The 26,792-nt window shown below is 39.7% G+C and overlaps 1 protein-coding gene across 9 annotated transcripts in view; it reads left to right on the top strand.

The window, feature by feature from the left end:
- CTNNA2 (catenin alpha 2) overlaps positions 1–26,792 on the top strand; it is a 1,089,251-nt gene that overhangs the window by 372,043 nt on the left and 690,416 nt on the right. For all 9 annotated transcript variants that reach the window (XM_070573725.1, XM_070573723.1, XM_070573722.1 and 6 more), the window contains exons 5-6: positions 1,562–1,681; positions 5,805–6,071. In XM_070573725.1, coding sequence (XP_070429826.1) covers positions 1,562–1,681; positions 5,805–6,071 — 387 coding nt within the window. The remainder of the gene's footprint in view (positions 1–1,561; positions 1,682–5,804; positions 6,072–26,792) is intronic.

The following is a 26,792-nucleotide window of genomic DNA, read 5'->3' as shown; positions in this document are numbered from 1 at the left end:
AGCCACTAAGCCACAGGGCTGGCCCCTGGAAACTTAATTTTATTTGGAGTCTAGATTACCACCATTCTAAATAAGTTCCCTTGCTTGTTACAGCTTTTTCCTTAATAAAAATGAGTTAGCTATTTAGTAAATTGAATGATATTATCATTTCTATGGAGTAAAAGGTTTATGATATCCATTATCACTGTTTTATATACATGATTGTCTTCCTCTGCTCAGTGAAACTTGATAAGGAAGTTGAATTAGCCACCTTCGTGATTGTGTCAAGCTTAAACAAAGGTGTTTCTCTGTAACTCAGAGCTATGTTAGTCAGTGGCTTTTCTCAGTGGTCATTTGTTCTTCCATATTGTCACCGTGAACTGTCTATACATTGCCCTTTGATTTGCTCCAAACTGCAAGAGCCGATGAGAATTCTGCAGTAGGCCCATGAGTTCTCTGCATTTCTCATTACTCTTTCCTAATTCTTTGTTCTTTTCTCTCTTTTTCTATTGCCTCTCTCAGAAGCCTGTGTTAGTTGAGACCTCTTTATGAGGCTCCCTTTATATTAAGGAGCCTTTGATTTTGCAAGCACACATCTGTCTTGTGCCGTATTCACTCAAGACTGTGTTCTTGGTTATGTCTGCTGATAAAATTATTTCTACAAAAATGCTACCTGACTCGGTCACTTAGTGGACTACTTCACCATAATATCTTAATTTTAATTGAGTCCACAGGTGTTATAACCTTAAAAGTGTTACCACTTGTGGAAATCTCATACCATATTAGAGTTAAAATCATTCTGGAGGGGAGGAGACTGGAGTACCTCTCAAATCCTGAAATTGTTTATGAAGGAATTCTTAGTGAAATTCATAACTCAAGTCCAAGGCCACTCTGGAGACATTCATTGAGACAGTTTGCAGGAATTTGGAAGCACTGTGCTTCCTTAGGGTGGCTTGCTTGCTGTTATCTTGTCCACCCTGACTCCACCCCAGTGATGGGGCAGTACAACTTCGAATTCACTTGCTTCTCAAGGCTCAATATCTCTTCTTTCTATTGGATGCCAAGGTGTAAAGTCAGTCTAAATTTACAGTCCCTTTAGTCCCAGATTTAGAGATGTTGCCATGAAGATTGGTTGCAGGTTCAGGCTGTATCAAACTTGCAGCAACCAAGGAGTTCCTCCAGTATTTCTTTGTGAACTACTTCCCCCTCTGGAGATTTCCAGAATTTGCTTTTAAATTCTATATTTTCTTCTTAAATATATTTTCCTTTACATTTCTACTTGAAATTAGAAGTCTGTATTCCTTGTCAAAATCATAACTATCAATAAAATACAATCAATATGGTATTATCTTCTACAAGTGTTCAGCAATTATTATCTTTTATATGCAAAATATTCTGTAAATCTTAAACAAATATTTATTCTGATTATAAATGTTTCTTGGGGTACTTTTTTCCTACTATTTTATTTACATGTTAATACATGTTAGTGTTGATTTCATTTTACAAACTACCATTTCTAACATGGTTAATAATATTTAAAAACTATCCACTTATAAATGTACTCTTTTTTAAATCATTTCAGGTGGAGGAGGCCCTGGAAGCTGTCAAAAATGCTACAAATGAACAAGACCTTGCAAATCGCTTTAAAGAATTTGGGAAAGAAATGGTGAAACTTAATTATGTAGCTGCAAGAAGACAACAGGTGGGAAAGTTTTGGGAAATGCTAGGGGGGAGAATGAATGAGTTTAAGTAACCTGGTAGCTTTGTCGGCTTGAACAATGGGTCAGCTTCCTCTGCTGGCTGTCAACTTACCAAATAGCCTAAGAACCTGTGATCACAAAGGCTGCTTCCTATTTGGGCCAGGTCTGATACCACTGTGGGCCGTGGGGTACTCTCTGGCCCCTGCAAACTTAAACAGATCACAGGCCCCCTGCTTCACTGGTGGGAACCACCCGGCCAGTCCCACCACACTAACGTTTTCTCCACTGTAGGAAAAGCTCCTGAGTCAAGTGAAAAATATCAAACTGTGGGCCATCCTCCATGTCCTAGCAGTTAAGTTCAGTGCTGTCTGCTTTGGTGGCCCAGGTTCAGTTCCCAGGAGAGGACCTACACTGCTTATCTGTGGCTATACTGTGGCAGCAGCTCACATACAAAATAGAGGAAGATTGGCAACAGCTACTAGCTCAGGGCAAACCTTTAGTAAAAAAGAAAAAAAATTAAACCGTAGTCTGGTGCTGTGATCAGTCTCTGGGCACCAGCCTTTGCCCTTGCTTTTTATGTCCTAGCCCCGTGGACATCACCATGCATATGCACACCCAAGATGAGCAGCATGTAGAGTGAAATGTTTGTGAAAAAGAGGAAGACACTTCAAAGAAAATTAGAAGAAGGGCAGAAAGAGAGAGAAATGAAGGTGGGGAGGGAGAGCACAGGTGAGTGTGGGGCACTTTCATGAAGGTGGCTGACCTGGAATCTTCCCGCCTTCCTTTGTTTGGAGACAGCACCCTCCATGTTAGCCAGCTCTGTTTATTTGTTAGGTACCATAAGAATTTTGTTCTCAAAGAGTGTGTGTGTGTGTGTGTTTTTTCTTGGTGAGGAAGATTGGCCCTGAGCCAACACCTGTTGCCAATCTTCCACTTTTTGCTTGAGAAAGATTGTCCCTGAGCTAACATCTGTACCTATAGAATATTCCTCTATTTTTTATGTGGGACACCACCTCAGCATGGCTTGATAAGAAGTGCATAGGTCTTTACCTGGGATCCGAACCCACTAACCCCAGGCTGCCGAAGCAGAGAACGCAAAGTTAACCACTACACCACCGGGTTGACCCCCCGAAGAGTGTGTTCTTATTCATTTTCCCAAGAAAAAGCTTCTCCAAATGTGGAGGAGTCAGTTAAAATCCTTTCACCTGTCCTCTGGACTGTTCCCAGAATTCTTCAACATTTGGAGCAATTCTTAGTGACTTTTTCTTTGGTTCGCTATGACTGACAGGAAGGTTCCAGTCAACAAACATTTGTTGAGTATTCATCTGTGCTAGGCTGAAGTGATGCTGATATTATAAAGTTGACCAATATCTAGCTCCTTCCCCTAAAGAGCTTCCAATATCCTTTGTGTGACAGGTACACACGCATGATTTTAGTTTATCTGATGATTTTTAAGTATTTCGTCATCAGCAGAATTCTTTGTTCAAGTGGAATCTCGTGTGGTTGCCCAAAATGTAATATGGGTCAGAGCGAAGATACTCTGAAGCACAGCTGGGAGACCCAAGGCCACTTAGCTTGTTTAAACAACTGGAGAAAAAACCCGAAACAGTGAATTTCCATCTCAGTGAACCATCGGGGAGGTTGGGAAGAAAGGCAGGGCCAGGACATTCACAGTCTTGCAGTGTCTGCATTTTATTGAAAGTCAATAGATAGTATTTGAACAGTCCAAAGTTTGATATCAATGTCTCTGATTTACGTTTTAATATTATTCTATTTATGTTGCAAAAAAGGTAGTAGAGTGGAGGAGGAGAGACTAGTTGTAGTTGGGAGGGGCCTGAAGTAATCTAGATGAGAGATAGTGGTGGTCCCCATTAGTGTGGTAGCAGTGGAAATGGAGAAAAGTATAAGGAGTCAAAGTTTGTTTTGAAAAGAGAACACTCAGGACCTGCCAGTGAATTAATTGGATGTGTGAAGTTATGGAATGACAGCAACCAGTTTACTTCTGAGGTTTTGGTGTGAGCAAATGGGTAGATGGTGGTGAACTTAGATGCGGAATACTGGAAAGAGGCCAGCTGGGGTTAGAAATCAAGATTTCATATTTAGAGACATTGATTTTGAGATGCTTACAAGATATCCATGTAGAATGTCCAGTAGAAGAGAGTTGTGGGTTGGAGATCAAAACACAAGTGATTGGCATGTAGCTGGTATTGAAATCCATGGGAATACATGAGATATTTATATGAGAAGACCCAAAAATATAATTTATTTTTATTTCATGAATATTTTGTTTATAATTAATTGCTGGTTCAGACTCTTTCAAGAAAATTTAGAAAAAGAAGCAGAATTTACAGAAAAAAAAAATGCCGCGTAACACCCTACTACCCACAAAACAATGGTGCTGATATTTTGTTATTTTGGCTTTCGGTATTTATCTTCATACATTAAGATATTTACAATTATACTATGCATAAAAGTGTTCATATTGTCTACCCTCTTATTTATTTTATAAATATTAGCTGTGTTATTACTTTTCTGGAAATGAGTTTTGATATTCACATAGTCCATTAAGTAAATGCTTCAGTAGTTTACTTAACCAGTTCTTCATAATTCAACATTTAGATTGTTTGGAATTTTTTTTCAAGTGATTGAAGAATATTTCCTCACATATCTTTATGGAGAGACTTTCCCACCCCTGTCCCCCAGCTCCCCAAATCTCCTACTTACATATTTAGATGATTTTTTTTTTTAAGTCTAGATACCCCAGAATAGAATATGGAGTTTTTGGTCCACGTATTCTGGAGGTTAATAAGGCCCTTCGTGACTAGTGGGGAGAAATCTTCTAACTGCACTGCCTGGATTATCAGCCAGCATAAAGAATACACTCACGTGTTTGTTACCTATTTATCTGTGTTCATCCTTAGGGCTAAAAATAAATAATACCAATTTAGAAATTGTGTTGGCTGGCATAAATCTGTTAGTACTTAAGCAAAGGAGTATAAATGGTTCATTTGTTTATTACTTATTGTCCATTTGTCCTGATAATCTTAGATAGCACATGTAATGTGCTAGTCTCAGAATTATTTTGACACAAAAGAGAAGATGTAATTCACTGTTTCCAGGTCATCTATGTTTCATGTACCAAATGAGCAAATAGGAATAGAACCCCAGTAGTTCAAATATCTTTTAATGATCTTTTGAGCTGGAAAAATATTCTCCCGGAGATTCTCAGCTGGCAATCCTACATGGCTCTTAGAAAGCAGCACTGCCTTTAACATTTCCAAAAATGATATGAACATTTTCTTAACAGTACTCTTAAAGCTGAAAATAGAGACTCCCCAGTGGCGATTTTTGACATCCAAAACTAGGAAACCAAGTCATCTTTGACATATTATTTTTTATTCCCTAAACTCAATGATTGAGCTGGCATTAAAGGTACTTTTTAGAAAAATGAACCCTATTCTGAAAATGATGATGAAGTGGCAATAAGGGACTAATCAAAAATCAACAGAAATTGTTTCCTGTGTTTGTAATTATAATTGAAAATGGAGACAAGCAGAGTATCAGAAGACTGAAGTTTGGGTTTGCTGTCTGCTGATAGCTATGTCTGATCCATGCCAGCCACTTACCTTGTGGTGCCTTGGTTTTTGCATTCTTTCCACAATATTACTGAATGCCTTTTTATGGGCCAGACATGGTGCTAATTATCAAAGAGCCACTGAACAAGGTTGACAGGGCTCCCTGCTCTCATTGGACATACAGTATAGGAGGGAAACTTACACTTAGATAAGGAAATACAATAAAGTATGATGAAGGTTAATGATAGGAGGGAATGGGGTCTGTAGGAGTGGAGAGAAAGAGACATAGCTTGAAGAGTTGGTTGGAAAGTGGGTTCTCAGAGGATCAAGTCATGCCACGTGAAAGGATAGGGTGAAGGAGAGATGTTCAGATATTTCACACAGAAGGAACAGTATATGCAAAGTCCTGGCAGCTAGAGAGAGCACAAGGGAGAGTAGATAGTTTCTAAAATTCAATGTGATTGTAAGAGTCTGTGACTCTAAGTTCTGTTACAAACGCTTCCATGGCAAACATCATGGATGTGACAGGTTTCATGGTTTGCACACACAGGAGCTGAAGGACCCTCACTGTCGGGATGAGATGGCAGCCGCCCGAGGGGCTCTGAAGAAGAATGCCACAATGCTGTACACGGCCTCCCAAGCATTTCTCCGCCACCCCGATGTTGCCGCCACAAGAGCCAACCGAGACTATGTGTTCAAACAAGTCCAGGAGGCCATTGCTGGCATCTCCAATGCTGCTCAAGCTACCTCGCCCACTGACGAAGCCAAAGGCCACACGGGCATCGGCGAGCTGGCTGCGGCTCTGAATGAATTTGATGTAAGCATCCAGGTGATGTACACAGAGGGCTATATGCTTTCATTGAAAAAAATGTATTGGGGATGGAGGGCCATCAAGATAGTATACAATGATTTACCCCTCTTGGAGCCTTTTGATAGTAGGATAAACTACATAATGTATTTCTTTTATTAGGAATCCAACATTTTGGCAGAGCCTAATCTACTTATCTTTAAAGGAACTAACAACTATGTTTAAGGGGGCCAGGTCCTACACAAGTAGAAGCCCTGTACACTGTTAACTTCCTACCCCACAGGCTATTTTAGGGAAAGTTCATCATTTGGATGATCATCTTTATTATGAAAGGGACAAATGTCATGGGCAGCTTAGGTGTAGACTGCATCTATATCGTGCCTGGGTAAAGAACTGCCCTTAGTTTCTTTATTTTAAATCAGTGGTAAACAGACTCGGCTTTCTGGTACCATGTGATATCTTTTTTTTTTATTAAGATTATGATAGATTACAACCTTGTGAGATTTCAGTTGTACATTATTGTTAGTCATGTTGTGGGTACACCACTTCACCATTTGTGCCCTCCCCCCACACCCCCTTTTCCCTGGTAACCACCGATCAGTTCTCCTTGTCTATATGTTAACTTCCACCTATAAGTGGAGTCATATAGAGTTCGTCTTTCTCTGTCTGGCTTATTTCGCTTAACATGATACCCTCAAGGTCCATCCATGTTGATGCGAATGGAACAATTTGGTCCTTTTTTTATGGCTGAGTAGTATTCCGTTGTGTATATATACCATATCTTCTTTATCCAGTCATCAGTTTCTGGGCATTTAGGTTGGTTCCATGTCTTGGCTATTGTAAATAATGCTGTGGTGAACATAGGGGTGCATGGGACTCTTGGGATTGCTGATTTCAGGTTCTTAGGATAGAAACCCAGTAGTGGAATGGCTGGGTCATAAGGTATTTTTATTTTTAACTTTTTGAGGAATCTCCATACTGTTTTCCATAGTGGCTGCACTAGTTTCCATTCCCACCAACAGTGTATGAGGGTTCCTTTTTCTCCACAACCTCTCCAACATTTGTCACTCTTGGTTTTGTATGTTTTTGCCAATCTAACAGGTGTAAGGTGATATCTTAGTGTAGTTTTGATTTGCATTTCCCTGATGATTAGTGATGATGAACATCTTTTTATGTGTCTATTGGCCATACTTATATCTTCTTTGGAGAAGTGTCTGTTCATGTCCTCTGCCCATATTTTGATTGAGTTGTTTGTTTTTTTGTTGTTAAGCTGTGTGAGTTCTTTGTATATTATGGAGATTAATCCTTTGTCGGAAAAGTAGCTTGTAAATATTTCTTCCCAATTAGTGGGCATTTTTTTGTTTCAATCCTGTTTTCCCTTGCCTTGAAGAAGCTCTTTAGTCTGATGAAGTACCATTTGTTTATTCTTTCTATTGTTTCCCTCATCTGAGGAGTTATAGTGTCCGAAAAGATTCTTTTGAAACTGATGTCAAAGAGTGTACTGCCTATATTCTCTTCTAGAAGACTTATTGTTTTAGGCCTAATCTTTAGGTCTTTGATCCATTTTGAGTTTATTTTTGTGAATGGTGAAAAAGAAAGGTCAATTTTCATTATTTTACATGTGGCTGTCCAGTTTTCCCAGCAGCATTTGTTGAAGAGACTTTCTTTTCTCCACTGTAGGCCTTCAGCTCCTTTGTCAAAGATTAGCTGTCCATAGATGTGTGGTTTTATCTCTGGGCTTTCAATTCTGTTCCATTGATCTGTGGACCTGTTTTTGTACCAGTACCATGCTGTTTTGATCACTGTAGCTTTGTAGTATGTTTTGAAGTCGGGGATTGTGATGCCACCGGCTTTGTTTTTCTTACTCAGAATTACTTTAGCAATTCACGGTCTTTTGTTGCCCCGTATGAATTTTAGGGTTCTTTGTTCAATTTCTGTAAAGAATGTCCTTGGGATTCTGATTGGGATAGCGTTGAACCTGTAGATTGCTTTAGGTAGTATGGACATTTTAACTATGTTTATTCTTCCAATCCATGTGCATGGAATGTCTTTCCATCTCTTTATGTCGTCGTCAATTTCTTTCAAGAAAGTCTTGTAGTTTTCATTGTATAGATCTTTCACTTCCTTGGTTAAATTTATCCCAAGGTATTTTATTCTTTTTGTTGCGATTGTGAATGGGATTGAGTTCTTGAGTTCTTTTTCTGTTAGTTCATTGATAGTGTATAGAAATGCTACTGTTTTATGCATGTTGATTTTATACCCTGCAACTTTGCTGTAGCTGTTGATTATTTCTAATAGTTTTCCTAAGGATTCTTTGGGGTTTTCTATATATAAGATCATGTCGTCTGCAAACAGTGAGAGTTTTACTTCTTCATTGCCTATTTGGATTCCTTTTAATTCTTTTTCCTGCTGAATTGCTCTGGCCAACCCCCCCCCCAATCCTATGTTGAATAGGAGTGGTGAACATGGGCACCCTTGTCTTGTTCCTGTCCTCAGAGGGATGGCTTTCAGTTTTTGTCCATGGAGTATGATGTTGGCTGTGGGTTTGTCATATATGGCTTTATTATGTTGAGGTACTTTCCTTGTATACTCATTTTATTGAGAGTTTTTATTATAAATGGGTGTTGGATCTTGTCGAATGCTTTCTCTGCATCTATTGAGATGATCGTGTGGTTTTTTGCTTCTCATTTTGTTAATGTAGTGTATCATGTTGATTGACTTGTGGATGTTGAACCATCCCTGTGTCCCTGGTATAAATCCCACTTGATCATGGTGTATAATCTTTTTGATGTATTGCTGTATTCGGTTTGCCAGAATTTTGTTGAGGATTTTTGCATCTATGTTCATCAGTGATATCAACCTTTAGTTCTCCTTCTTTGTGTTGTCCTTGTCAGGTTTGGGGATCAGAGTGATGTTGGCTTCATAGAATGTGTTAGGGAGTACTCCATCTTCCTCAATTTTCTGGAATAGTTTGAGAAGAATAGGTATTAAGTCTTCTTTGAATGTTTGGTAGAATTCTCCAGAGAAGCCGTCTGGTCCTGGACTCTTATTTTGGGGGAGGTTTTTGATTACTGTTTCTATTTCTTCACTTGTGATTGGCCTATTCAGATTCTCCATTTCTTCCTGGTTCAGTTTGGGGAGGTTGTAACAGTCTAGGAATTTGTCCATTTCTTCTAGGTTGTTCAATTTGTTGGCATATAGTTTTTCATAGTATTCTCTTATGATCCCTTGTATTTCTTTGGTATCTGTTGTGATTTCTCCTCTCTCATTCCTAATTTTATTTATTTGAGATTTCTCTCTTCTTTTCTTGGTGAGTCTGGCTAAGGGTTTGTCGATTTTGTTAATTTTTTCCAAGAACCAACTCTTTGTTCCATTGACCCTTTCTACTGTCTTTTTTGTTTCAATATCATTTATTTCTGCTCTTATTTTTATTATTTCCCTCCTTCTACTGACTCTGGGCTTTGTTTGATCTTCTTTTTCTAATTCTGTTAGGTGTCATTTGAGTTTGCTTATGTGAGCTTTTTCTTGTTCAGTGAGGTGAGCCTGTATTGCAATGAATTTCCCTCTTAGGACTGCCTTTGCTGCATCCCAAATTATTTGGTATGATGTGTTCTCATTTTCATTTGTCTCCAGATAATATCTGATTTCTTCTTTAATTTCTTCAATAATCCATTATTTGTTCAGTAGCGTGTTGTTTAGTCTCCACATTTTTGCACCTTTCTCTGCTTTATTCTTGTAGCTGATTTCTAGTTTCATAGCATTATGATCAGAAAAGATGCTTGATATTATTTCAACTCTCTTGTATTTATTGATGCTTGCTTTGTTTCCCAAAATATGGTCAATCCTTGAGAATGTTCCATGCACACTTGAGAAGAATGTGTAACCTGCTGCTTTTGGATGAAGTGTTCTATATATATCTATTAAGTCCATCTGGTCTAACTTTTCATTTAATTCTATAATTTCCTTGTTGATTTTCTGTCTGGATGTTCTATCCATTGGTGTTAATGGGGTGTTGAGGTCCCCTACTATTATTGTATTGTTGTTGATGTCTTCTTTTAGTTCTGTGAAGAGTTGCTTTACAAATTTTGGTGCTCCTGTGTTGGGGGTGTATATATTTATAAGTGTTATGTCTTCTTGGTGGAGAGTCCCTTTTATCATTATATACTGTCCCTCTTTGTCTTTCTTTATCTGTTTTGCTTTGAAGTCTATTTTGTCTGATATAAGTATGGCAACACCTGCTTTCTTTTGTTCATTATTAGCTTGGAGTATTGTCTTCCACCCATTCACTCTGAGTCTGTGTTTGTCTTTGGGGCTGTGGTGTGTTTCCTGGAGGCAGCATATTGTTGGGTCTTGTTCTTTGATCCACCCTGCCACTCTGTGTCTTTTGATTGGAGAGTTCAATCCATTTACATTTAGAGTGATTATTGAAATGTGGGGGCCTACCACTGCCATTTTATATCTTGTTTTCCGGTTGTCTTCAATTTCCTTTGTTTCTCATCCCATGGTTTAGTCTGTTCTGATGGAGAGCTGCTACTCTCTGTTGTTGTCCTTCTACTTATCTCCTTTGCTCTTGGTTTTGTAGCCCCTTTCCTTGTTTTGATTTTTCAGGAATGAGGGTTTTCCTGAGCATTTCTTGAAGAGGAGGTTTTGTGGCAATGAATTCCCTTAATTTTTGTTTATCTGGGAAAGTTTTTATTTCTCCATCGTATTTGAAGGATATTTTTGCTGGGTAGAGAATTCTCGGCTGCAGGTTTTTGTCCTTCAGATTTTTGAATATATCATTACACTCTCTTCTAGCTTGTAAAGTTTCTGCTGAGAAATCTGCTGATAGCCTGATGGGGGTTCCTTTGTAGGTTAATTTCTTCTGCCTGGTTGCCCTTAGTATTCTCTCCTTGTCATTGACTTTTGCTAGCGTCACTACTATATGCCTCGGCATTGGTCTTCTTGCATTAATAAAGTTTGGAGATCTATTGGCTTCTGTCACATGAAGTTCCATCTCTCTCCCCAGGTTTGGGAAGTTCTCAGCCATTATTTCTTTGAATAGGCTTTCTGCCCACTTCTCCCTCTCTTCTCCCTCAGGTATACCTATAATCCTTACGTTGCATCTCCTAATTGCATCGGATAATTCTCAGAGAGTTTCTTCATTTCTTTTTAGTCTTAGTTCTCTCTCCTCCTCTGCCTGCAGCATTTCTATATTCCTATCTTCCAAATTGCTAATTCTTTCCTCCATATTATTAGCCCTACTGTTCAGTGCATCTAGATTCTTCTTAATCTCCTCTACTGTGTTCTTCATTTCCAGTATTTCTGTTTCATTCTTTATAGTATCGAACTCTTTTGTGACATAGCTCCTGAACTCGTTGAGTTATCTATCTGAATTCTCTTTTAACTCATTGAGTTTTTTAATGATGGCTGTTTTGAAGTGATCATCATTTAGGTTAAATATTTCATTGTCTTTTGGATTGTTTTCTGTGTATTTGTCATTTTCCTTCTGTTCTGGAGATTAAATATATTTTTTCATATTGCTTGATGGTATAGATTTGTGCCTCCACATAGAGATAGAGTTTAGTTACTGCTTCCACTTGTTTCTACTGGTGTGGTGGGGGGACAGCTGTTTATACTGCACCAACCAGGAACCCTATCAGCTGTTGCTAATTGGGCCTGGGCCCATCCTCATAGTCACAGTGGTCCTGTGGGTTCCCTCTTCAGCTGTGGGGCCCGTCACAAGGGGGCTTCAGGCTGCTGGTGCCTACTGTTGCAGACCACCTAGACGTGCTCCCTCCTTAGGGTCTGCAGTGGTGTTATGGGCTTTCCCAGCAGCCAGGGGCAGGATCACTTATATTTGCAGCTCTGTCACTGTCGGCGCCCGGAAAATCTCACTTGTCCACTATGGGTCACAGCAGAGCTGTGGGCATCTTCTGCAGTCTGTGGTTAGCTCACCTAGCTATGCTACTTTTGTCCCAGGGTCTTCCAGCCTTGTGGTTGCTGGGTGGGTACTCTCTACTAGTGCTGTGCAGAGGCTATCGCTGAGGCTGCTGTGAGACTGTAGAGTTTACCCCTGGGCCATGGAGCCAGGTCACTGGAACTCCACCCAGCCCCAGTCCTCTCCCCTAGGATCTCGGGGAGCCCCTTGCCCTGTCTGGGGGATAGCCGGAGACCTTGAGTTCAGTGGCAGCTGGCCGGCTGCTGCCCTGCCTGGGATTCTCCTCTTCGGGACCCTCCCAGCATTGAGGATGCTGGGCGGGGCCTCTCTGCTAATGGCAGGTAGAGACTTTGCCTGGTGCCCAGAGGCAACTCCAGAGTTTCCGCCCCGGGCCTTGGAGCCTGCTGCTGGAGCTCCACCCAGCCCCAGTCCTCTCCCAGGAGATCTCCGGTAGCCCCAAGCCCCGCTGAGGCGAAAGCCCAGTCAGTGGGGTTGGCGGCAGCAGCTGGCGGCCCGCCGCCCCATTTGGGATTCTCTCCAGAAGCTTCCCAGCATTGTGGATGCTAGGCGGGGCCTCTCTGCTAATGGCAGGTAGAGACTTTGCCTGCTGCCCAGGCGGAACTCTGGAGTTTCCCCCCTGGGCCGCGGAGCCAGCCGCTGGAGCTCCACCCAGCCCCAGTCCTCTCCCAGGAGATCTCCAGTAGTCCCGAGCCCCTCCTGGGCAATAGCCCGGTCAGTGGGGCCAGCAGTAGCAGCTGGCGGGCCACCACCCCATTTGGAATTCTCTCCGGGAGCCTCTCGGCGTTGTGGATGCTGGGCGGGGCCTCTCCGCTAATGGCGGGTAGGGGTTTTCCCCATCGCCTCCGGTGTGTAACTCTGGAGCTTCCTTCTGGGCTTAGGTGTAATTGCGGGGGGCTTAGGTAGGGCTCTGGTCACCTGTTTCCACCATTGCTCCTCTGGTGTGCGCTCCCTCCTACCCTTGGTGTGTGGTGATGTTCTGGGGGCGTCCGCTGGGAGAAAGCCGCTTGTAGGTACTAGGCTGTTCGGGGGTCGGGGTCGGAGAGTTTTCACCTATCTCCACCTCCTCCCGGAGGGAAGTCTGTCCGCCTTCCAATGTATAGCAGCGTGGGTCTCTCGGGTGTCCTGAGATGCTATATGGATATCCTTTGTTAAGCGGTGAATGTCCAATTAGTTGTAGATTCGAAGGCGGAGAGACAAAGAAGACTACTCACGCCGCCATCTTGGACCTTCTCCTGCCATATCTTGGTCTTCCTTGCATGGTCCTTCTGGGTAGTGCCTCTGCTAGTCCCGTGAATGTCGCACATTCTGCACCTGCTGTTTCTGGGATGTGTCCCAGTGAGGGAAGCAGGAAGAGGGTGTCTCACTGCACCTGGGCATATTCAAGGCATCCAAGTGAGTGAGAGGGACACGTCATCAGTACCCCAGGATGACAACCCTCATGCCCCCTGGGTCAGTATATGGGCCCAGCTGTGAGAAGCTGGAATTCAGTTGAGTTCATCTTATGTTCACTGAGAGCCTATATGTGTTGTGAGAGCTACAAAGGTTTATAAATCATTAGTATCGGTTTCAAGGATTATATTTTCCTATAGAGGAGATTAAGAAGTAGAATGTACTAAACACCCTTTAAGTGATAAAGCACAATGTTACAGGAATTCATAGGAGAAAAATGGTTACTTAATAGCTGTGGAGAAAGATGATGAGCTTGCTTTTGGATATGTTGACATGACTTTTTGGCAGGAGATGACTGGCTGGCTGCTAGAAAAGAGGATCAAGAGAAATGCTTGTTAAAGGCATGGAGATGGATGATACAGTGGAGAAATAATTATAATAACACTTTCCATTCCCATAACTCTTTGCACTTTACATAGGAGTCTCTCCTCTTTCCCTTATTTCTTTGGTTAATGAAGAAATACGTCTATTGAACTTAGACTATATACTATTGCTTAAGGTTTTTTGTAAGGATTAGATATGATTAGAAATTTAAAGCATGTACCACAGTAATTGAGCCTTAATATGTTATTGTATTCACAAAGTTTCAGGAGACAACTGAAAAGCCATTGGAACTAATAAGAGAGTTCAGTAAGGTTATCAATTTTAAAATAAATATACAGAAGTGACCAGATTTCCATACTGAAAAAAATAATAATAATGTTCCAGACTATTTTCATTAAAAGGAGCTTTTACCCGAAGTGAAGTTAACAATTGAGGCATCCCTAGAGTATTAGAAATGGCTTTGGATTTATAAAATGATACTTACGGCCATGTGGGGAAAATCTATTAGCAAAGTATTTCGACATATGTTAAATTGTCAGCTGTTTTCTTTTACTCTAGTGCTATCTTCTCATGCTGGACACAAAGGCTTTGGTGGTTAACACATGAATATAACTATCAAAGATATTTTTTTATGAAATATAGTATATTGATTAACGTACTAATTATATTTTATTAACTTCGTATATTATGTATGTTAACTGAGTAATATTTATTTATATTAACTAAGTATATTGTATGTTGGCTAATTATATATTAGCTAAGTATATTAACCAAGTAATATTTTATTATTAAATGTATACTGATTCTCAAGCTATGTAAATGGCGTGTAAAGCATTATCTAATGTTAAAATTTTATTTCTCAATGGTTGACAAAAATCAACATGTGGAGCTATCTAAATTGGCAATCTAGGGATAGTAATTCCACTTCGTGTGGCCCCTAAAAATTCTTATTTAGTAAATGCAATTAATTTCAACACTTTCTCAAAGGTAGTAATACTAGTAAAATATCATTGAATATTATAACATGTAAGGTAATTAACCAGTTGTAGATTTCCTGTTATTTCTGACACCAGCAAACCTAGACAATTCTTAATGATACTTGAAATTCTCTCACTAAAAAAGAATATTCCCTTTCTTTTTCCTTTGTAACAGAATTAAACATTTCTGTTCTACAGTTGCATCATGAATATTTTGGTATTTTTTATTTCCCAAGCATATTGACTTGAAATTGATTTAGAATTCACAGACATTTGTCCTGAATCCTAAATGCTATTCTCAGATTTTAAACATTACGTTGAGTGGGAAACTCACCCGAACTTCCTGTAGTTTGCTTTTGGGGCAATATCCTTCCTGATGCTTGGTTTAAATTAGGCTTGCTATTGTAATGGAGACTTAAAGTGTCTTTGAGATCCCACAATGAAAGGAACTGTAGAAATACTAAATATATGTTCATGATCAGCATAGCTGGCATGCCCTGATGTTGAATTTGAAGCACACTTCGTATTAATAGTCATCAGTATGCCAAACCCAGTTTTACATACAGACGTGTCTTAGAGTATCATAGTTGATTAAGAACGAAGTAAAAATTAGTATTTTTACATTCGTTTGTCTAAAATTGTAGCATTGATTTCTAACTGGTAGTTATAGTTGTGGCTGAATCTCTGTGTCCTATTTTCTGGCACTATTATTCTGCCTACACGAATGGTTGGTGTAGTGATTTTTGAAGCAAAAGAATGAAGGAAAAAAAACAGTATTTTAACAACTTGAAACTGTCAAGAGAGTCTCTAATCATATAACAGCAAAAAGTAAAATGATTGCTAATCAAGGGAAAAATCAGCCTATGTTTAAAATGTGGTAACTTGAGGTGGTTACTTTTATCTAGTGAAACTATCTACTAAGGAATACTGAAAAGAATTTTAAAAAATGTAATGACTACTTGGAAGTAAATAATATTATCGTGTCAGTTATGACTGCCAGAAAACTTTCAAGAATGGGAGAGAGGAAAATTAAATGGTATTCCTATTGAATTTATTTTATTAAAGAGAAGAGAGTCTACTATGTCTTGCTTTTTGAAACTTCTTTTGTAGCTGAAGATACTTGGGAAAAATTGAAATTAGCACCATTCATGACCCTGTCTTTATCATAGACAGCTATTTCCATTTAAAATTTATTTTCCTGGGGCTGGCCCCATGGCTAGTGTTTAAGTTTAGTCTACTCCTCTTCAGTGACCTGGGTTCGGTTCCCCGGCACAGACTTACATCACTTGGCGGCCATGCTATGGCAGCAACCCACATACAAAATAGAGGGAGATTGTCATGGATATTAGCTCAGGGTGAATCTTCCTCAAGCAAAAAGAGGAAGATTGGCAGCATATGTTAGCTCAGGGCAAATCTTACTCAGAAAAAAAGAAAAAAATCTTCTTTCTTTTAAATCAGATAATAAACATTATCTCAAATTCTTCTATCTTTATTCTACTTGTGACTTTCCTTGCTTCTTTTCCCACTTGCCCTGGGAATTTGCTTGATTAGCAATTATCTCTTTCTTGAACATTCAGTTTCTCCTTCTCCACTTGTTCCATCCCCTCAGCCTGTAGAAAAACATATTTCTGTTCTGCAACCTTAAAGCATTCAGCTGTCACATTTACCATATTCTCGTATTTCACTCTTTTCTTTTCCTTACAGAGTCCTTTAAGAAATAGATTCTAGTCCTTGCTTCCATTTCTTGGCTCCCAGCTAGCTCTTATGCCTTCCAGCCTCCTCATCTGACGTCTATTTCTGCTCCTCCTCTGTGACACTGTGTCTGAGAGTCCCTAGGGTCTCCTCACTCAGGAAATCTATGTGCTTTTATTTTCTAGTTCCCAACTGCTTCAACTTTGGAAGAAGGGACATTTAGTAATATTAACCATGCTTTCTCTCTCTTGTGTGACTCCTAACTTGTGAGGTTTAAATATCTGTGCTTGAGGAGTAGGACAGTCTGGTCTCAACCACACTGAGCTGAAATGTCACCATGACATACCAAGTCTACAAAAGCTTCTCTTCCTATTTCTGCCTAATTTTTCATATCCCCTCCCTCTACTTAGGGTTTATTCCTTTTTTCTTCTTCTTTTCTATAAATATTTTATTTTCTTGATCCAATTGTAATTCTCTTACTGATCTGGTATTCAGTGGATGGAAATGTTGGAATGTGAGCATAAGGATGATGGCATATCTGTATCACAGGCCAGTGGGGACAGACGCTTTATGTGACAAAGTTAGGAGACCCAGGCTAACTGCAATGATGAGAGAATTGTCCCCTGGGGAGCATCTCCATGTTCCAGCAGTCATTGCCCTAAGGCTGTTCCAACTGTGTGCTCTTCTCAGGCATACACAAATGTTCCAGGAGCTCTAGTGCAAAGAATGAGGCTGAGCAGCGGGAGTTCAGGTGAAAGCAGTCATCTCACAGCAGGACCTCAGCCCATTTCTGAGACATAGAGGAGAGGCTTCTAGACACCTGAGAGTACTAAACAGCCGTTGACTAAGGTTTGAGACCCAGGGTTGGAATATATAGCTCCAGTGGAGAGCGGGAGTGCTATAGGTAACTTAGGTCAGAGGCCCAAATACATGACTTTAGAGATCTACACGAAAGGAGTCTGAAGAAGTACAGGTTTCCCGTTGACCTCCTACTCCAAATATCACTCTTATGCTTTTTGAAAAGTGGGATTATTTCTTATTGTTAGTAGGCCAAGATAGAGGCTTCTGTGGGAGCTCTGGTCCCTGAAGTAACCATGAACCAGAGTCCCGGCTGCCTCAGGGATTCTTGGAGAGTTTCATTGACTCCTGTTCTCTGCAACATCAGGCAAGAAGGAGTGCCTCCTTGGAAAAGAAAATTTTCGCAGATCATCTTGTTTAGTCCCTTCCCAGTTCTTGTGCTGCCTTTTGCTGTGGAAATCAACATAGTCATTTACCAGAGAGACTTACCTGAGGCCTCATCTCCTTCTTTGACATTCTGTAAAGTCATTCTGACTGCAGACTTCTGGGAACACACATATTAGGTTATGAAGATCATGAGTTTTTATATATTACATTAGAATGAGGGTGGACGGAGGAAAGGAAAGGGCCCTATAAAATGCTGTAAACACACTGATGAGGACAATGCAAGATATAGCAAGTGTTCTAAAGCAATTATCAAGGTGGAGGCCACATCCGTAAAAGTGAAAGCCAGTAAGCAGAACCATTTAGCTTTTGGAAAGCAATCTTAGATTCCTAATTCAGGTTCTAAAAAGGTGGAGCAGACAAATTCAATAATTTTCTGCCTGAGTTCATGGCAATATTTTTGAAGGCTTAACATCTGTACAGTTACTAGATCTGTTTTTCTTTAATACTTTTATTAGTACTCCTATTTAATAATGATCTCTTCTATATTCCTATGAAGTGGTTCCTACTTAAAGGCCATTGGAAGTAGCCCAGGCCATTGAGAAGAGCCCAGGACTTGGATTCAGGTATCTGGACCCTACTCCCTGCTCTACAAATAACTAAGTATGTGTGACCTTGGGTTACTGAGATAAGATCTCTACGCCTTGGAATAACCACAGGATGGCAAAGATCATTCATGGAGAGTTTAGAGGGTGCTAAGTGAGATTTAAGAATGAAGGAGTGTAAGATGTAATGGAGAAGTAGTGAACAGCTTGTGTAAATGCTGTGGCATGCACTTACATATGCACCTAACCTACTGTGTGTTGCGGGGGAAGGTGAGATTAGGGAGGGAGAAATCATGGGATTCCTGGAGGAGGTGGTACATGGGTAGGAATTAACATGGTGAAGTGTGAATGAGGCAGAAAGAACAGTGCACATAGAGGCCGGGTGGGTAGAGAGTGCATAGGTTATTCTGTTCTGGAGCCTGGGGATGAGGAGAAGTCAGGCTAAGTGAGTAAACTGGAGGCAGACCCTGAAGAGCCTTGTAGGCCTTGCATGGGGCTGGGTGTTAGCCTGAAGGCATTAGGTGCTGGTGATCTAAGCAGGGAATGAATGATCCAATTTCTGTTTTTAAAGACCCCTTTGGCTGCAGGGTGGAGAATAGATTTGAAAGGGGAAGCTGCAGGGCAGCCAGAGTGATTACGGTGAGAGATTTTGACTGTCTCATGTGCAGGGTTGGAGCAGCAATGAAAAGAAATGGATGGATCTGAACCATGTTGAGGGAGTAGAATCAACAGGCCTTGAGAACTTCACTTTTTATTTTTATATATCAAAAGAGTTGATGTTTTGTACTGTAAGCTTTAGTTAATTAATCAGACCAACATTTTTATAATTCAGTTATGAAATCCTGAACACTTTGAGTCCTGTTCAGGAAATTTGATTTTCTACGTGATATGACTTTCTTCCTTTGATTTTTTTTCTAGCTCTTAATTCACTTACATACCCATCAATATGATTATTAAATGCCTAGTAATTTATGCAGATATATATTTTGAACATTCTTAATCCAAATTCTACAACATCTAGGATTTTTTCTAATTAGTTTAAGCTATTTATATTTAATTGAGCTCCTATTAGTGTGTGTTTATTATGCTCATTTTACTTAACTTCTTATAAACAACAACAGACTTTTAGATGCACTTTTTAAAAAAGTGGAGATGAGTTTTCCCATCTGGTAGGATGTAGTATCAAAGACTGTGGGTTAGTGGGGCGTAGCCCTTCTCAGCTCTTCTCCATTTCTTCTCCCAATGGACTGTGTTTTGAATTTATTTGCTCTTTTCCCCTCTGGCAAATTCAACTCATCACAATTGCCTTTTAATCCTTTCGAGCTAGAAACAAGCACTGGTGTTATAGCATTCTTTATCATACACTGACATCTGGTGGCCAAATGGAACATTAAGAAACACTGCAGTGGGTGCCTGCATATCTGTGAACATCGCACAACTTAAGTACGTACTTACTATGGGTCCACCCAGATGATGCAAATATGGAAAGGGTGTAGTCTGCCTTCAGAGAACATTTAGGCTGCTTATGGCACCCTTTTATACACTGATGCTATGCAATGGAAGTTGTTTAATCCTTTTTGGAAAAGTTTATAGCCCTGAGAAGGTGGTAAAGATGGATACAGATACAGATTAATTTATAGGAAGAGAAGTACAGGGCAGGGTGGAGAGTTGAGGGTGGTTCTGCTGGCTGACCATGGGACCAAGTCAGCCAGCATCTGGGACAACATATTCTTCTCTGTGTCCTGAGCTGTACCACATCCCTTTTAGGACCCATTTATCCAATATCATCATTTATTGTCTATAAACCTTATTCTGGGATATTGACACCGTCCATATCTTCTTGCTTCCAAGCAGCTTTAGCTTGCTATAAACCTAGGAGTATTTTCTCATGGTATCATTTGCTTTTCTATAATGTGTTTATAATTCCTGCAAGGAAATATGTGAAGACAATTTGATTTTCTCTTCTTCGTTTCAATCAATAAATATGGAGCTTCCAAAATCATTGAGCAAATACAGAATGAGATTTGAAATGTTATTTTTGAAAATTGCAGTTCAATTTCTTGTTTGTTTGACCCCTATCATCTTTAATCAAAATTATTATGTTTTCGATTTTATTGCTCTTCACAAGGGAAAATGTAAGAATCTTTATTTTTCCAAATGACAATAATTTCTCTTTTAAGAATATTGACAGATTCTGTGGATATGAGTTCACCTTTATTTCAAATAGTACTAAATATAACAGTGAATACTGATGTAATTGATTATCATGTTCTAAATTGTCTAAATGTATGATGGTAAATATCATTTTGATTATCATTTATTAGTCATACTTTAAAATTTGAGAACCAAGTGAGTTCTTTTATCTAGTGAGCTATTTACTGGTGAAAAGTGTGGTTTATTTAAAATGTTTACCTGCTTAGTCTTACTTTCTTTCGTGATTTCTTATGTTAGAAATGCTTGTCTTAGCTCTCCAGGATAACACCCTCCCCTTCTCATGTGCTGTCCATGGTACGGTACTGGGGATAGACTCGGTGCTCATTTATAAGATTGTTTGATTCTGTGGTGAAATACACACACACACACACACACACACACACACACGAGCAACTCCTGCCTTCCTTCTAAAAACACTCATTTGGATTTCTCATTGACCAAACTCCTTAACATATTTCCCAAACTTCTCCAGCAGCAGATTCTGGAAACTTTACTATAACCTATTGAGCTCCGTTGTTCATTTCCCCAAATGTTCTCTGGTACCCTGTTTTGTTCTGCCTATGTAAGTTTGTTGAGCTAAACCCATAGGGAAAAGTTACCCAGAGATGCCCATGTGGCAGTAAAATTGGCAGGCAGCTGACATAACTGAGGGCTTAACTGAGTCCCGTGCTGGTCCTCCTGGTTATACTGGTCATGCTCGTGGACGATGGGACAGCACAGTATAGGGCAAGCAAAACAAACTTGTGTTTGAATCTGACCACACAACTCTTCGCTCTATGCCTCTGTTTCCTCATCTGTAAAATGGGATAATAATGTTGACTCCTCAAGATTGTGATCATGATTTATGGGATGAACATTTATAGGTGCCTAATCCTGGGTAGACACTACATGCTGGTTGTCTTTTTCTCCCACTCCTCTTAACAAAAGTGCCAGCCAGACATCTTCCATCCAAGACAGTGTTGAAGCTACTTCCTGGAAAAGTCTTGGGAAACAGTTCCTGTTGAAAAGTTGTTAATGGCACCTGACAACAGCTATAGATACAATAATACCATTTACTCTCCCTTGGCCATATCCATACCCTAACACGCAATATTCTCCAAAGAAGATCTGGCCAAAGAATAAGCAGTCTTGAGAGGTAGGCAAGTCCATGTCACAGGGGAAAACCCCAAGCAGAGATTAAATTCCCACTTGGCCTAAAGATGATTCTTAACGAGAGAACTTAGGTCCAGTGCTAACTCCAAATGTGTGAGCATCTCCATTGTGTTTATTTGGGAGTTCTCATTGCTTTACCCGCAGTGTGATCTGGTGAAAGCCACCTTTAGCTTCACATTAAATATCAGATCTCTTCAGGTGTGGTGGTCTCTGAGATTTCTCATAGTACACCTGTAAGTAAGAGGAATGACTAACAGAGGGGGTAAGGTTAAAAGATGATGGCATAGGTTGGTGTTCCTGCCCCATCCAGGAACCACAATGTAAAGGAATTTGTCATTATTTTTTTAAGAACATGTTATGTTTTCAGCACAGTAAATTAGCAAGACTTGACACTTGTTTTAAAGAGTCCAATGTAAAAAAATAAGGAAAAATAAAACAGGGTGAAAGGACATTGTTAAAATCCTACATTTAATTGATGCTCAGCTTTTCTATCACTAATATTCTCTTGCAAACTTCTAGGATTAAGTGAAAGCACTCAGCTGTGATGAGGGGCAAGACTTCCTTATATTCTAGACTGAGGATGGATCCATATTTCCTAGACTAAAACTTACACTTATAAGTCAAAGGGAATTTTCTGAATCATCCAGATTCAGAATCTGATCCAGATTTCTGAATCATTCAGAAAATCAAAGATTCCCAGCACTGCAAGTCCCCTTGTTACTCTCTAGTCCCTCTAACCCAATTTATAAAGGCAAAACATGATTTCCAGAGAGACCAAACATTGTGCTCAAAGTCACACAGATAATTATTCTCATAGCCAAGGTAAGAATACAAGTCTTTCAATTTCAGTGCTATTGGCAAAGAATTCTGTAGGAGGTGTTATCCTCTCAGTCTCTATCACCTCTCTGAAGATACCCCAAAAAATTATGCAATCTAAGGAAAAGCATATTCTTGCTATGCAAATGCAGCTCCAAGACAGGTCCTGTCTTACTTACAACCAGTTTCTCTTTTCTAAAACTGTGCTGTGAAGAAATTCCAGAGCTGGCACTGCTTGTTTCCCAGCTCTGCTTTAGTCGCAAGGACCAGAAAACTATATGTGCACCTGTCTGTTTGAAAATGTCTTACTGTCGTCTTCTATAACCATAATCATGCTTCTTAAGCTTATTCTGATCACTGAAGGCTATGCTGGTGATCATCTTGGTATTCTTTTCTTTTCTTCTCTCAGTGTTGACATCTGTTTAAAAATTTTAAATTATTCTATTTTTATATTAATCAGAATATCACATATATAATACATGTACATAATTTTTCTATATTAAAAAATCTTAGATCTTTTCTTCTACTAATTGCTTTTATTTTCTCCTAAATACATTTTACAGCTTCATTTCTTCCAAGAGATGCTTATGCATATTACCTAAGGGTCCAAATGAATTCATAGTTGGGAGGTTTAAGCTGACTGCGGTAATCCCTAAGATAGTTTCCAAGCCCAGCAGAGCTGACCAGATTTTCACAGAAGCTGAGAATCTTCTTTACCTGAAAACAACTATTACTGTGAAGAATATTTGTACTAAGTGGTTTGAATGGATGATCCAAAGATTTTTAAATCCTACATTTTCACAAAATAGTCTTGTGTTTGGCACAGTATTTAAGCACAGAAATATCACCAACCAGAAAAAAGGGTTTCCACACAACTTTTTTTTTTTTTTTACAAAGACCCATCACAGATTTGAAGGAAGGTGGCATGTGGGGAGATCTGAAGGAGGAGAAGATCTCTTAGGGCGGGAAAGATAATGCACTTGATGTGTCACCAATCCCCAGAGTGTGGCAGCCCTTTGGCCTGTGGCTGCGTGCTGCTTTTATTTCCAGATTCTCTCATACCTACATACTAGAATCACTTTTAAATATGGAGCAGCAAAATACACCTAAAGTGACACAAGGCAAAGGCAGACTTAATAGTAACATTCTGGTACCTAAGAAATTACTTATCCTATGGTAAGTAAGTATGAAAAAACTGGGTGCAGACATATAGCACTGGTTGGGGGCCATGCTGTGGTGGGGACCCACATATGAAATAGAGGAAGATTGGCACACATGTTAGCTCAGGGCGAATCTTCCTCAGCAAAAACAAACAAATAAAACCTAACAAAATAGAGACATTTGTTTCTTTTGGATCATGTTATAATATTGAATACTTTCTTTTAAGCATTTTATAAGGTTTGATTTAAGAAACATTATTTAAAATTTAAAAAAATTCCTAGATCAGTGTAAACAAAGAAGACTCATGACATTTTAATGGTAGGGCGCTCTGTCACTATCCTTGGTGAAGAGAGGGAGACAGAGACAGAAGTAGAGAGACAGAGATCTGCATAATCCATTCATTTCGGAAACTAATTTATTACTAAGATTTTTTTTTCCTTATAGCTCCATAAAACTTCAAAGCTGGTAAAGATATTTGAGGCCATCCAGTTCATTGACCATAAGATCAAAAGTGCCCATTGCAGCATCCCAGCAGGTGGACCTCCTGCCTTTACAGGATATTATTAGGGGGAAATTATGGGGGAAATTTCTTGTTTTGTTTTTGGAAGGCTCTAATTGTTTTTTATTATTATATATTTTTTTTTTTGAGGAAAATTAGCCCTGAGCTAACTGCTGCCCATCCTCCTCTTTTCGCTGAGGAAGACTGGCCCTGAGCTAACATCCATGCCCATCTTCCTCTACTTTATATGTGGGACACCTACCACAGCATGGCTTGCCAAGCGGTGCCATGTCTGCACCTGGGATCTGAACTGGTGAACCCCAGGCTGCCGAAGCAGAACGTGCGCGCTTAACCGCTGCGCCACCAGGCCGGCCCCTGGAAGGCTCTAATTGTTAACAACAAAACAAAACAAAGCAAAAAACGAGTTCCTTCTCACACCAGAATTTCCAAGGTAAATTTCCAAAGCACTTTACCTGTCCTCAATTGTTAGGGTCTACCATGTTTTATGATGGTCATAAATACAAGTCTTATTTTTATGATATGGCTGGGAAGTTGTTGATGAGAAAATTCCACTGCAGTCTCCCCTCTTTGATCAGTTTTCATATAGGACTGGTAGTTAATAAATATTTTGGAGTACTTGATTCTGTCAGATTTTGGTGTCTCATCTTGGCAATGGCTTATTAAGTGGTTCCCTTTCCATCCTTCCACCCTTCTTCAGCCCATTTTCTCACATTGCCACTAATGCTGTCTTTCTAAAAAACGGAAGTGTCCATGCCTCTCTTCTCTGCTTACACAAGAAAGTTCACACTTCCTTCCAGTGTCCTCACTCACTGTGAGTAGATCAACTGTTGTCTACAGGCCTTGAAGCAGAGGAGGCCCTTGGTCCTTGTACGGGCTTTCCAGTGGGACTGTCTTGGTTACCTCTCTGCCTTTCCTGGTGTTTGAGCAAGTCTGCAAACTTTTATTCTCACAGAGGTAACATGGCCATATAGATTTGTTGTGAGAATTAATGAAATCTTATACAAATACGCTTTGTAGAGCAGCTAACATAAACACTAAATAAACCTTAACCACGGTGCTGGTGAGAAATGCATGATTTCTATTATTACCTTTTTGTGCTAAAAAAAAAAAAAAATCTTTTCACTTTGATTTCTTTCCTTTCGGAAAGTGGTCTAAATTTAGCTCTTTGGTTAAAAGTTAAAGGTATTAAGTTTCAAAACTTGTTGCTTTAACAAAATTTATATTGTAAATTTAGTTAATATTGACCAACCCCTCAAAATGAACTCTTACAATTTAGATATTTACAATCAAAGATAAGTAATGCATTGTGTTCAGATTGCCACACACTTGAAAAAGTAAATACAAGGGTCATTATTGGTGAATACTATGCTAGGAAATAAGGTATAAACCTTTGTGTATTAGCCTTTGGCTGAAAACCTTCAAACAAATTGTTTCCAAAATCATTGCAGGTAACTTTGATTTACCATCTATTTCTTTTGCTGATGTCAATAATCCCCATTCTGCAGTTTGTTCTTTGTTGTCATTTTAAATCCATTATTTATTTTTTTCTGAGGGAGATTTGCCCTGAGCTAACATCTGTCGCCAATCTTCCTCCATTTGTTTGTTTTTTTTTTTTTGCTTGAGGAAGATCAGCCCTAAGCAAATGGCAGTGCCAGTCCTCCTCCACTTTGTACATGGGTCGCCACCACAGCATAGCTGACAAGTGGTGTAGGTCCATGCCCAGGATCTGAACCCATGAACCCCAGGCTGCCAAAGTGCAGCATGCAAACTTAACCACTACCCCACCAGGCTGGCTCCATTATTATACATTTATAATTATGCAAATACCAGTTGTAGTACATAGATTAATTTTGTCTAAGAATAATTAGTGTATATTATGAAATAGTCATACCTTAGTGACCACTGTTTACATTCCTTTGTATGGAGTAATTAATTTAAAATCAGCACTCAGAGGGCCCTGTCTATGTGCAGGGATAAGCTGGGGGAAAAGTGGAGAGATCCTTTGTAATTCCTTAGCAGCTTCCCATCTGTGTGCCCTACTTAATTAAGCTTTGCACAACCTTGTAAATTATAGTCAGGAAAGGTTAATTTTATCATCACTTAACTGCTTCCAGACTGGAGTAGAGCACTCCAGGAGATCAATAGCTATGACGAAACCACACACATTGTTACTGGTTTAAACTCATATGGTTCAGACCTGCAGCCATGTAATGAGGCCTTACACAGGCTGCCACGTGCAGAATGGAGATAAGTGATGGGAGAGTTGAGCCAGTAATTCTTCTATTGAGTGGGATGTTGGAGACAGCAGAGGGTGGGAGGTATAAGGTAGAGCAAGAAGGAGTCTGTGTGGCAAAAAGAACATAGCAATACAGATAAAATGAAAGAGCCTAAAGGAACAGGGACCAAGAGGAGCATATCAACAATTAGTCCTGCAAACTTAGATCTGTAGCACGCACTTAGGCAAGAAAGGTAACTAAGCTGCACTCTCTTAGATGGCAGATTGCTCAAAAGTAACAAGACTTTTCCTGTCTTTCAAGCAACCCTGATCCGTGACTTTCCTTGTGGAGTTTTCATGAACAGTAAAAATAAGTAGCAGATGCCCATGTTTTTCATGTGTTTTAATTCGTATCCTTTTGAAACATGCTCCGTTTAACAAATATATGTTTTGTGGTAGCAGTTTTACTTCCGGTGCCTAAC

The sequence above is a fragment of the Equus przewalskii genome, chromosome 14 (assembly GCF_037783145.1).
Source record: "Equus przewalskii isolate Varuska chromosome 14, EquPr2, whole genome shotgun sequence".
In the NCBI taxonomy this organism is placed as follows: Eukaryota; Metazoa; Chordata; class Mammalia; order Perissodactyla; family Equidae; genus Equus; species Equus przewalskii.
This window is presented reverse-complemented; position numbering and strand designations above follow the sequence as displayed.